The 12,166-nt window shown below is 47.0% G+C and overlaps 1 protein-coding gene across 4 annotated transcripts in view; it reads right to left on the bottom strand.

Moving 5' to 3' along the window:
• The window catches only part of SLC7A14 (solute carrier family 7 member 14), a 201,874-nt gene that overhangs the window by 112,579 nt on the left and 77,129 nt on the right, over positions 1-12,166 (bottom strand). For 3 of the 4 annotated variants that reach the window (XM_073578872.1, XM_073578876.1, XM_073578874.1), the window contains exon 2: positions 8,963-9,436. The exons of the other annotated variant lie outside the window; for it this stretch is intronic. In XM_073578872.1, coding sequence (XP_073434973.1) covers positions 8,963-9,266 — 304 coding nt within the window. In that variant the 5' untranslated portion in view covers positions 9,267-9,436. The remainder of the gene's footprint in view (positions 1-8,962; positions 9,437-12,166) is intronic. 4 annotated transcript variants of the gene reach the window in all.

The following is a 12,166-nucleotide window of genomic DNA, read 5'->3' as shown; positions in this document are numbered from 1 at the left end:
ACATTGTGTCAACCTGGAAGATCAGGATATCGCCCTGAAGCCCCGGGCCGAAATGGCCAAACTAGTAAGGCCATTGGAGGAGATGCTGCCGAACCCCGCAATGCAGTTGAGGGTGCAACCCGAAGATCCCTGGGCAGTAACGGTATGAACCCAACAGGCTGCCGCATCCTCGGCCCAAGAAAAAGGTCGAGTCATCCTGGAGAGAATGCGGGCTGAACTTTCTGGCCTAGCGCCAGCCCAGCTTCTTCAAGTAGAGACACTTCTTGGACAATTTTACAGTGTCTTCGCCAGCCACGAGGACGACTTCGGATGTACCACGGCCATCACGCTTGGGATCCTCACGGCAGGAGCGGCCCCCATCCGGGAGCGATATCGGCAGATACCACTGCAGCTATACCAGGAAGTGAAGACTCTGTTAGCCCAAATGCTCCGGAAGGGGGTCCTACGAGAAAGCCAAAGCCCTTGGGCCGCCCCTATTGTTCTGGTTCGGAAAAAATATGGCACTCTGCGTTTTTGCGTGGGTTATCAGAAGTTGAACGCCTGCACCATCAAGGATTCGTATCCACTGCCCCGCATAGATGAGTCCCTGTCCGCCCTAGGGAACGCGACATACTTTTCAACCCCTGTCCTGGCCAGTGGGTACTGGCAGGTGCCGATGTCGGAGGAAGACAGAGCCAGGACGGCATTCATCCTTCCCATGGGACTGTTCAAGTTCAATCGGATGCCGTTTGGGCTGGCCAACGCCCCAGGAACATTCCAGCTGTTGATGGAGCGGTGTCTAGGAGACCTCAACTTTGAAGCCACGTTGTTATACCTGGACATTATTATCATCTATTCCGCCACATTCGAGGACCACCTGAGGCGTTTGGGACAGGTGCTCGGCCGGCTGCAGAAGTACGGGTTAAAGGTAAAGCCCCAGAAATGCCACCTGTTCCGCACCCAAATCGAGTACCTGGGGCAAACCATCTTGGCAGAGGGCGTTCGTCCATCCCTGGAAAAGGTCGCTGCCATTCAGGGGTGGCCTACCCCCGTGATGGTGACGGACGTGCGGGCCTTCTTGGGGTTGGCTGGCTACTACCGTCAGTTCGTGAAGAATTTTGCACACCGAGCTCGAGCCCTGCAAGACCTGCTGAAGGGGGCTCCTGCCTGGGCGAATGGACGGAAGATTCAGTGGCAGCAACCGCAAGAAGATGCGTTTCAAGATCTCAAAGCTGCTCTCTCGGACGCCCCGGTATTGGCATATGCGGATTTCTTGCAACCGTTCATCCTGCATACCGACGGGAACCTCCAGGGACTAGGAGCTGTGTTGTCACAGGTGCAGGACGGCCGGGAGAAAGTGATCGCCCATGGTAGCCGGTCGCTGCATGACTCAGAACGCAACCCGGACAATTACAGCTCCTTTAAGCTCAAGCTCCTCGCGGTAGTGTGGGCAATGACGGAGCGATTTGCAGAGTACCTGGCGGGCTCCAAACTAGTAGTGCGGATGGATAACAACCCGTTAGCCCATTTGGAGAATACCAAACTGGGGACCCTCGAGCAGGGGTGGGTGGCTCGGATAGCCAAGTTCAATTATAAGATCATCTACAAATGGGGAGCTGAAAACATGCACACCAACGCGCTCTCCAGAATCCGACACACCACCCCAGGGAGAAGTCGAGGCGACGAATTAGAAGCAGACGAGACACCGTTCTCCCTCACCACCGCCGCGCTTACAGTCAACACACAAGAAGCGCCTCATCAGTGACTCCTAGGAGGGATGATGGAACAATCCCGCGACAACTGGATTCAACAGCAACAAGAAGATACAGAAATTGGACTCCTGCGCCGATGGGTGGCCACCGGTAAATTGCCCATGGGCTCACAGAGACAGACCTTGACCCAAGATATGTTACTGATGTTGCGCCAGTGGGAAAAACTAGTCATCAAAAAGGGACTATTATATCGAAAAGCCATGTCACGAGTCACGTCAGCTACGATATGGCAGGTGATCGTGCCCGGAGCCCATCTCAACCAACTGGCCCAGGAAGCCCATGAGAATGAGAAGGGGGCTCATTTTGGTGCTCAAAAGACTTTACAATGGTTGCAGCAGATAGTGTACCACCCACGCTTGCACGCCGCTGTAGAAGAAGTCTGTCGAACCTGCCGCCCGTGCGAGCTCGCTAAACCCCCCGCACAACGAGCCCCGGTGCAAACTATTGTAACATCAGCCCCTCTGGAGCTTCTTACGGTGGACTATCTGACCATAGGTCCTGCCTATCAGGGGTATGAACATTGTCTCGTTATGGTGTAGCATTTCACCAAGTTCGCCGTGGTCACCCCCACCCGAGACCAAATAGCGGAGTCGGCCGCGTATGCGATTTGTGAGAACTTTATTCAAGTGTACGGCTGTCCACAACGAATACATTCGGACCAAGGAGCGTGCTTCCTAGGAAAAGTCATGGAGCAGCTACACCATCTTTACGGTATCGATAAATCGTGGACTACGCCGTACCACCCGCAGGGAAACGGAGCCTGCGAACGATTCAATCGCACGCTAATCCAAATGCTGCGCACCCTGGAGAGCGACCGCAAGACCCGCTGGCCTGAATATGTCCCCGAGCTGGTGTGGGTATATAACAATCGGGTGCATCGAGTGATTGGTTACACCCCCTACTCAATGCTGTTCGGACGGAAAGGCAAAGGAATTACGGAGGTGGAATTGAATCCGGAGGAACCCCAAACCTGGACCGGGGTATCCTCGTGGGTCTGAAACCACCGGCACCGGCTGCAGACCCTCCACCGTATCGTCCATACGAAGCTTCAGAATCTAGAACACCAGGGGGAGCACTGCCCCCACCAATTGACTTTCAGACTGGAGATCGGGTGCTCGTACTTGATCAACGTCCCCAAAACAAGTTAGAACCACAGTGGGAAGTGAACCCGTACCGAGTGTTGCGCCGAATAAGCCCCGACAGGCCTGTGTACGAAATACAATCTGAAGGAGACAATGCGCCTCTTACTCGGGTTGTGCACCCCAACATGTTGCGAAATTGTACGTCTACCAATCCCCTGCAGCTCGAACCGACCCTCCAGGTCCCCGACCCCCTGCCCACGGTCTGGGACCTGGATGACGAAGAGGACTTCCCCGTCGCATCTGCGGGTCGCCCCAGTAGTGGCACTACAGTAGACCCGGGCATCCCACCTGAACCAACTATTCGACCAACCTCCACCACCCCAGAAGACTCCACTACATCCGAGCTTCGACGCTCCGAGCGGTCAACAGCTGGCAAACCCCGTGAACGTTACGAACAGGACCAGTTCGTATGGCGACAAGGACTGTCGTCCCAAAAAACTAACCCGCGTCTACAAAAACCCTCGCCCGAGGACTGGCGAGGATACAGGGCGGGGGAGTGTGGGAGGAACGGCCCTTGTCGAGTGTCCAGGCCGGAACCAAGGCAGCCGTCATCTGGGTTCCGGGGGAAACTGTCCCCGGGGGACAGAATTCGGGAACGGACCGTTGTGACAGACAGATGGACTGGGGGAGGGACTAGTATAAAGGAGGCGGGGAATTCCCGGGACGATGAGTCAGCAGACTGGGACAGAGGCAGCAGGAGACCGTGGGAGCGACCTGAAAGAGAGAGCGCCTGACCAGTGCCAGGGAAGACGTGCACAGAGGAATCCAGAGGGACGGTGCCAAGGTGAACATCCGAGACTTGCTGCCCCGCTCCAGCCCGCGGCCACTGCGGCCTCAGTTCAACCCACGGCCGCTGCCGCCTCCCCTCAGCCCATGGCTGCGGCCTACCCGCGGTCGCCCACGGCTGCTGCCGTCTCGCTCCAGCTCGCGACTGCGGCCTGTTCCCCACCACCCGCAGCCACCCTGCTCTCACCAGTGGCCGCGGCAAGTACAGCGCCGTCGGCGGCTACCACTGTCCCGCTCTGGTCCGCGACAGGGGCCGGACCTCTGCTGACTGTGGACTCCCCGTCGCAGCCATTAGCTGTGCAGGTGGCCTGTCATTCTCCACTACACATCGCTGCCGCTTGCCCCAGTCCGGGGGCTGCGGCCCATCCATCCAGGGACTCCGCCGGGGCCTGTGGAGCTCCAGAGTCATCAGCGCACCGGAGCGCGCGCGCGAAGACTTCTTCAACGCCTCAGCAACTGGGCCCAGCAACTACTACGCCGAAAAACCACCATCCCGGATGGCAAGGGACGTCTGGACAGCTAAGTTCACTATATAATTAAGGACCCGTAGTCGGCCATACCGCGGCCCTATAGTGACCGGCTATCGCTGGAAGTAGTCGTGTTCTACCCGTTTGTATTTGCTTGCATAGAGCCCCTGCGAGGGCAACCCGTGTTACCCCTTTCGGTGATCAGGCCGTGACTGAGGAAAGTTCCCTCTAGCCTTATAAATGTTAATATAGAAAGCACCAAATTGTCTCGCGACTCGTCACTGCATCCTGCGTTACCTGCTAGCACCACACCGACTCCACATATGGCAATCAAACTAAGTCCCTGGATCAATGTCCCATCACAGAATCTAGGTCCCATAACGCGTAAAATTATATTTATCAAGAAAGGCATCCAGTCCACCTTGATTTTTTGAAGTGAACCAACCATTATAACATCATGTGTAAAAGAGTTCCTTAGTCTCACTGCTCTTACAGTAAAGAATCTAAATCTGAGATTATGATTAAACCTTTTTTTCCTTTAGACATAGAGGATGCCCCCTTGCACAGTCGCAGGCCTAGGTGTATAAAAATCACTAAAAAGATCTCTGTACTGTCCCCCCCAAATATTTGTGAACCCTAAGTCTTCATTTTTCCAAATGGAACAATCTCAAGTTTGATAACCTGTCTTGGTATTGCACTCCACCCTTGGTCGCTCTTCCCTGCACAATGAATTTATCAAATCTACAACAAACAGCCTAGTATGTGGTACATTGCTGGAATCAGGTTCTGTGCCCATTCATCATGCTGCTCTCAGAAGAGGTAACAAAAATCTGGTGACAGATTTTCATTAAGCTGTTAACCCTTTCCGACATCGGGTGTAATAGTACGCCGATGTCGGACCCCCCCTGTTTGGTGCGGGCTCTGGTGCTGATCCCGCAGCTTTCCGAGCACATGACAGCTCATCTATACAGCTGACATGTGCCCGCAACAACCATGGGTGGAATCGCGATCCACCCGCGGCTGTTAATTAGTTAAATGCTGCTGTCAATTTCTGACATCGGCATTTAACTCGTGCTTACCGGAAGCGCGTCGTAAATCTCGCCTATCGTTGACCCCGTCACATGACCACGGGTCACCGATGGGTCGGCATGACAACCAGAGGTCTGAAGCAGACCTCTATGGTTCTCATTGCTGGATTGCTGAGTGCCACTCCATGGTCGGCGCTCATAGCAAGTAAGCATTTCTGCTACACACAGGCGATCTGATCATCACCTGTGTGTAGCAGAGGCGAACGAAGTATTGCAGCTTCTAGCTTCCCATGGAGACTATTGAAGCATGCAAAAAGTAAAAAAAGTTTTTAAAAATATTAAAAAAATTTATAAAATACAAAAGTTCAAATCACTCCACTTTCGCCCCATTTAAAATAAAACACTAAAAAAAAATCAAACACACACATATTTGGTATCGCCGCGTTCAGAATCGCCTGATGTATCAATATAAAAAAAGAATTAATCCGATCGCTACACGACATAATGAGGAAAAAATTCAAAATGTCAGAAATTTTTTTTTTTTGTTCGCCGCTACAATGTAATAAAATGCAATAACGGGCAGTCAAAAGATCTACACCATAATGGAACCAATAAAAGCGCCAGCTCGGTGCGTAAAAAAATAAAAAATAAGCCCTCATACAGCCCTAGGTCACAAAAAATGGAGACGCTACAGGTCTCGGAAAAATCACACCTTTTTTTTCACTAAATTTTGGATATTTTTTTCACCACTTAAATAAAAAAGAACCTACAGTTGTGGCCAAAAGTATTGATACCCCTGCAATTCTGTCAGATAATACTCAAAATGATTGCAAACACAAATTCTTTGGTATTATTATCTTCATTTAATTTGTCTTAAATGAGAAAACACAAAAAGAATTGTCCTAAAGCCAAATTGGATATAATTCCACACCAAACATAAAAAAGAGGGTGGACAAAAGTATTGGCACTGTTCGAAAAATCATGTGATGCTTCTCTAATTTGTGTAATTAACAGCACCTGTAACTTACCTGTGGCACCTAACAGGTGTTGGCAATAACTAAATCACACTTGCAGCCAGTTGACATGGATTAAAGTTGACTCAACCTCTGTCCTGTGTCCTTGTGTGTACCACATTGAGCATGGAGAAAAGAAAGAAGACCAAAGAACTGTCTGAGGATTTGAGAAACCAAATTGTGAGGAAGCATGAGCAATCTCAAGGCTACAAGTCCATCTCCAAAGACCTGAATGTCCCTGTATCTACCGTGCGCAGTGTCATCAAGAAGTTTAAAGCCCATGGCACTGTGGCTAACCTCCCTAGATGTGGACGGAAAAGAAAAATTGACAAGAAATTTCAACGCAAGATTGTGCAGATGTTGGATAAAGAACCTCGACTAACATCCAAACAAGTTCAAGCTGCCCTGCAGTCCGAGGGTACAACAGTGTCAACCCGTACTATCCGTCGGCGTCTGAATGAAAAGGGACTGTATGGTAGGAGACCCAGGAAGACCCCACTTCTTACCCCGAGACATAAAAAAGCCAGGCTGGAGTTTGCCAAAACTTACCTGAAGAAGCCCAAAACGTTTTGGAAGAATGTTCTCTGGTCAGATGAGACAAAAGTAGAGCTTTTGGGCAAAGGCATCAACATAGAGTTTACAGGAGAAAAAAAGAGGCATTCAAAGAAAAAAACACGGTCCCTACAGTCAAACATGGAGGAGGTTCCCTGATGTTTTGGGGTTGCTTTGCTGCCTCTGGCACTGGACTGCTTGACCGTGTGCATGGCATTATGAAGTCAGAACACTTCCAACAAATTTTGCAGCATAATGTAGGGCCCAGTGTGAGAAAGCTGGGTCTCCCTCAGAGGCCATGGGTCTTCCAGCAGGACAATGACCCAAAACACACTTCAAAAAGCACTAGAAAATGGTTTGAGAGAAAGCACTGGAGACTTCTAAGGTGGCCAGCAATGAGTCCAGACCTGAATCCCATAGAACACCTGTGGAGAGATCTAAAAATGGCAGTTTGGAGAAGGCACCCTTCAAATATCAGGGACCTGGAGCAGTTTGCCAAAGAACAATGGTCTAAAATTCCAGCAGAGCATTGTAAGAAACTCATTGATGGTTACCGGAAGCGGTTTGTCGCAGTTATTTTGGCTAAAGGTTGTGCAAACAAGTATTAGGCTGAGGGTGCCAATACTTTTGTCTGGCCCATTTTTGGAGTTTTGTGTGAAATGATCAATGTTTTGCTTTTCGCTTCATTCTCTTTTGTGTTTTTTTCATTTAAGACAAATTAAATGAAGATAATAATACCAAAGAATTTGTGTTTGCAATCATTTTCAGGAAGAAACTGAGTATTATCTGACAGAATTGCAGGGGTGTCAATACTTTTGGCCACAACTGTAGATATGTTTGGTGTCTATGAACTTGTAATGACCTGGAGAATCATAATGGCAGGTCAGTTTTAGCATTTAGTGAATATGGTAAAAAAAAAAAAAAAAAAAAAAGAAAAACAATTGTGGAATTGCACTATTTTTACAATTTCACCGCACTTGGACATTTTTTCCTGTTTTCCAGTACAAAATATGTCAAAACCAATGGTGTCGTTCAAAAGTACAACTTGTCCCGCAAAAAAACAAGCCCTCACATGGCCATTTAAACTAAAAAATAAAAAAGTTATGGCTTCTGGGAAGAAGGGGAGCAAAAAAACGAAAACGCAAAAATGAAAATACCTCTGGTCGTGAAGGGGTTAATTAGGGATGAGTGGACCCATGGGAGTTCGGCTTCTGATGCCTGACCCGAACTATATTCAAAAGTTCAGTTTGCGGAGCAGGACTGTATCCGAACTTGAACCAGAACCTGAACCCCAATGAAAACAACGAAGTCCCAAACTCTCTCTTTCTTTCTTCCTCTGTCTCTTCCTCTGCTTCTCTCTCTCTCTGCCTCTTCAAAGCACTTCCCTCTGAACCCCGAACACTGCAACACTAAAACCGACTTTCGGGGAAAGTCTGTGTTCAGCGTTTAGCGACGGGCACTAGGTCCGGTACGAACGCCGAACATTGAAGATTGGGTTCGCTCATCTCTAGCGTTAATCAATGTAAAGTTGAGGAATATGTGAGAGATTTTCAAACAGGGACTGGAAATCTTAATTTCTGGAGTGGACTGGAGTAAGACTCCTTGTGTGGTGCACGGAGGAGCACGCCACTTATTAGGCGCTCCTGATTCATTAAGACCCATGCTCCTCTTAAAGAATCAGAAGTGTCTGACTCCTACATGCCCCCTCATCAAGGCCAGAGAGAAAATTGATGAATTGGGGTCTTACTGTGTTCAGTTCATAAAGCATGAGTTCAGCGTGGATTAATAAAGTAAGTACTAAGCTATTGATCCAATAATCTATGTAGTTCGTATTGGGAAATCTAATGACAAATCCTCTTTAGTGGCTGGTAGTTGATTGAAGACGCTGACAATTGGGGTCTAGCCCACAGGGTCTCGTCAGTATTGTTTTGGAGTTCTCCATTCCTTGGTGAATGCCTTTAAGTATAAAACGTGCCCTTTGGTTATAAAAGTGCATAACTGCTGCTTCAATAGTAACATAATATGAGTGCAACTTCAGGGATTACAAGTCACTTTAATATATACATGATAGACGCATATGGTATAATGTGCAATTATTCGTGCAGTATGTAGCATTATTGTACTTTATACAGCAATGTTTCTAACTTTTGCTACATCGAAAACAATATTTTTAGCATAAAAAAATTTGATCTGCCAAAACGTGAAATAAGAGGACACACTCACCAGATAATATGGATGCCACTGCTGCAATTATGAAGGACACAATGACTCCTGGTCCTGCCATTTCCTTAGCGACCAGTCCAGAGACAACATACATCCCAGTGCCAACACAGCTGCCCACACCGAGCGAAACAAGGTCCACTGTAGTCAGTACTCGCGCCAGTTTAGTTCCATGAGATGAAGTTCCCGCTGTTCCTTCCAGCATGGACTCTACTGGTTTGGTGCGTAAAATTCTTGCATTGATTGCATGCCATGTGGCCCCCCAAGGAATCCTTCTCGGATCCAGATAAGAAAGGAAACCACTCATGATTTAATGTCCTCTTGCAAAAAGTGTGTAGAATGCAAAAACACAGATCACTGTAGTTTCTCCCACCATTCAGTTATGGGATTTTAGATGAGTTGTATGTGGCTTGTATCAAGACAGTAGCTCATGATACGACATATGTTGTTTTTCTAATGATCAGCGTATTAAGAAATCTGTAAAAAAAAAAAAAAATTACTATGGTTAGAAATAGTCACTTTAATATTTCATTCACGACAAAAAGTATCTTATCTTCCAAATTTGAGAGTCCCTCTTTATCTCATACCCATAGAGTGGAGGGTAACTTCCCGATCACTGAAGGTCCGACCACTGAGATGCTAACTGATCCCGAGAATAAGGGCTCAGAAAAGCCGCTTGTGAAGGGAGCGGTGGTCGATAATACACATAGCTGCTCCAATAATATTAATGAGACTTACGGAGACAGCCAAGAGCTGAACTCAGTTTGTCTTCAGCAAGCCCATAAGAATGAATGGAGCAACAGTGATCGACCATTACTGCATTCACATGGGGCTCTTCAGTTCTCCATTACAGAGGTCGAAATCCCTGCCATCCTGAACTTAATCCCTATCCCATGGATAGCGTATAACTTCCAAACTTTAGAATACCTCTAATATATAAGGAAATATAAGGAAATCTGTCAAGTCAAAAATCACTATTAACCTCTAAAGCTGTGTGGCCTCAGTCACTGCTCAGTACATAGTAAGTGGTGGATAAAACCACACCCTAGCAATGACTGATAGCCAGCTCAGCAGTGTATCAGTACTCAGCTGGCTCAGTACTCAGCTGGCTCTCAGTCACTGCTCGGGTGTGGTTTCAGCCACCGCTTACTATGTACTGAGTGGTGACTAAGGCCACGCCTCTGTGACTGAAAGCCCGAGGCTGCCAGGGAGGAATTCAGTTAATTTCTTCCCAGTAGCCAGTCTTTCAGGGTGGCAGCCCCATGGCTTTTTAAGGGTGTGTGCACACACTGCGGATCCGCAGCAGTTTCTGCTGCGGTGTACAGTACCATTATTCCCTATGGGAAATGGAAACCGCAGTGCAGATGCTGCGGAATTTTCCGTGTGGATTTTCTGCGGTTCCTAAACCGCAGAAAGAATTGACATGTCAATTCTTTCTGCGGATTCCGCAGCGGTTTACCATCTCCTCCATTGTGAAGATGGTAAAACCGCAGGGCAAAACCGCAGGATAATCCGCAGGTAAACCGCAGGTCTTTTGACCTGCGGATTTATCTGCAGATTTTGAAAATCCGCGCAGATCAATCCGCAGCAGATTCCGCAGAGTGTGCACACAGCCTAACACTATTAGCCTACAGATTAACCCCATATCAGCAAGTTAATAGCGTTTCAGGAGATGACAGGTTCCTTTCAAGTAAGTTATATTTCCTGGGTGGAAGAAAGCAATGAACAGTATACATAAATTATACAGATTTAGTGAATTACTAAATTTGCTCTATAGATATAAAATCATTTTTGTTTTTTTTTAGGATCCGCCAACCTAAAAGCAGCTTTCCCGATACGGATTATTGAGCCTCCCCTCTTCTTTGGCTAAAGCTCACTATCAGGAGCTTAGTGTCTGGTACATTGTATGTTGTTATTGGTATTATCCCTGCTTACCTTGTGCTCCTGACAGCTCTCATCTACTCTATCCCATGCTCTCTCAATATACTTATCAGAAACAATAGGCTTTTTAGGCCTCTGACAACACTCCTAAAATACAAGAGGTATAAGTAACAGTTATACATTAATTACCTCTATTACTAATAGTAATATTACCTAATATCTACTGCCAAATGATAACAAAGATGTCGACTGTGGCATTACCAGCTCTGGCAAACAAATTTGCATATCATAGAGCGTTTGGATCAACTGCAATAACAATCAAAATTTCGTACATAGTTGCTGTGGTAAATTTCCATAGTTTTGTTGTAGAGATTTCTGCCTGATAAATCTGTTTCATATATTTTCATAATTTTTTCTGCAGCACAAGTATGGAATTCTGAAGATGAATGGGACTTTTGCAGATAAATCTATCAGTCCAGATGTGACTACACAAGCTTCACCCTAATGCCTTGCCGCTATCACATCACATGATGTAGTGCAGCTAATCAGGAGGAACTATTATAGTCTGTATAAAATCCTAAGCAGGGACTGCAGTAGCCAATTTAGGGAGATTTTATGCTAGTGAGAAGCAAAGTTGCCATCAATATGGAGACAGAGATGTAGGGCAGGTGGCAGCAGCAGTGCCAGTGTAAAAGATTATTGATATGTTATATGTGGTATCTATTCTGTTATATTTGTATTCAAAGTACACACATTTTTCATTCTTCTTGCAGCAAAAAGCAGTATACAGTAATAGATTGGAATGTAAAATCTTAAAATCAGTGTCAAACGATATGCTGGTCTAGCTTTCTCTTTCTTAAAAATGAATAAAACTTATTTGATACAGTCCTGAGGGACCGCACAATGTTATATACACCTTTCAGATTAATTAGACTACTTCCGAATTGCAATGAGTCAGATTTTAATGAAAAATAAACTGAACCTCAAGAAAAAAATGTCAAAAGATTACTAGTACTACTAATAATGGGTGAGCATGCTCGGCGGTGCTGCTCGATACTTGATCGAGTCAAGCATCAGGATGCTCGATCGAGTAGCAAGCAGTGCCGAGTATCGCGTGGTGTTCGAATCCTCGTAAGTGAATTATTTGAGCTGGGTAGAGACAGAGAAAAAATTTCTCGGGTTTGCCATTCATTTCCTTCATGCTTGCTACTCAAGTCAAGTATGTCTGACGTGCTCCATTCGAGTACCGAGCATTTCACTGCTCGATCAACACTAATTACTACAGATTGATGTAACTCTAAGAGCGCTTTACACATGACAATTTTA

The sequence above is a fragment of the Dendrobates tinctorius genome, unplaced genomic scaffold, assembly GCF_039654945.1.
Source record: "Dendrobates tinctorius isolate UK_male_01 unplaced genomic scaffold, ASM3965494v1 ptg000060l, whole genome shotgun sequence".
NCBI classification, from domain to species: domain Eukaryota; kingdom Metazoa; phylum Chordata; class Amphibia; order Anura; family Dendrobatidae; genus Dendrobates; species Dendrobates tinctorius.
The sequence above is the reverse complement of the archived record's forward strand: the minus strand, read 5'-3'. Positions and strand labels throughout refer to the sequence as shown.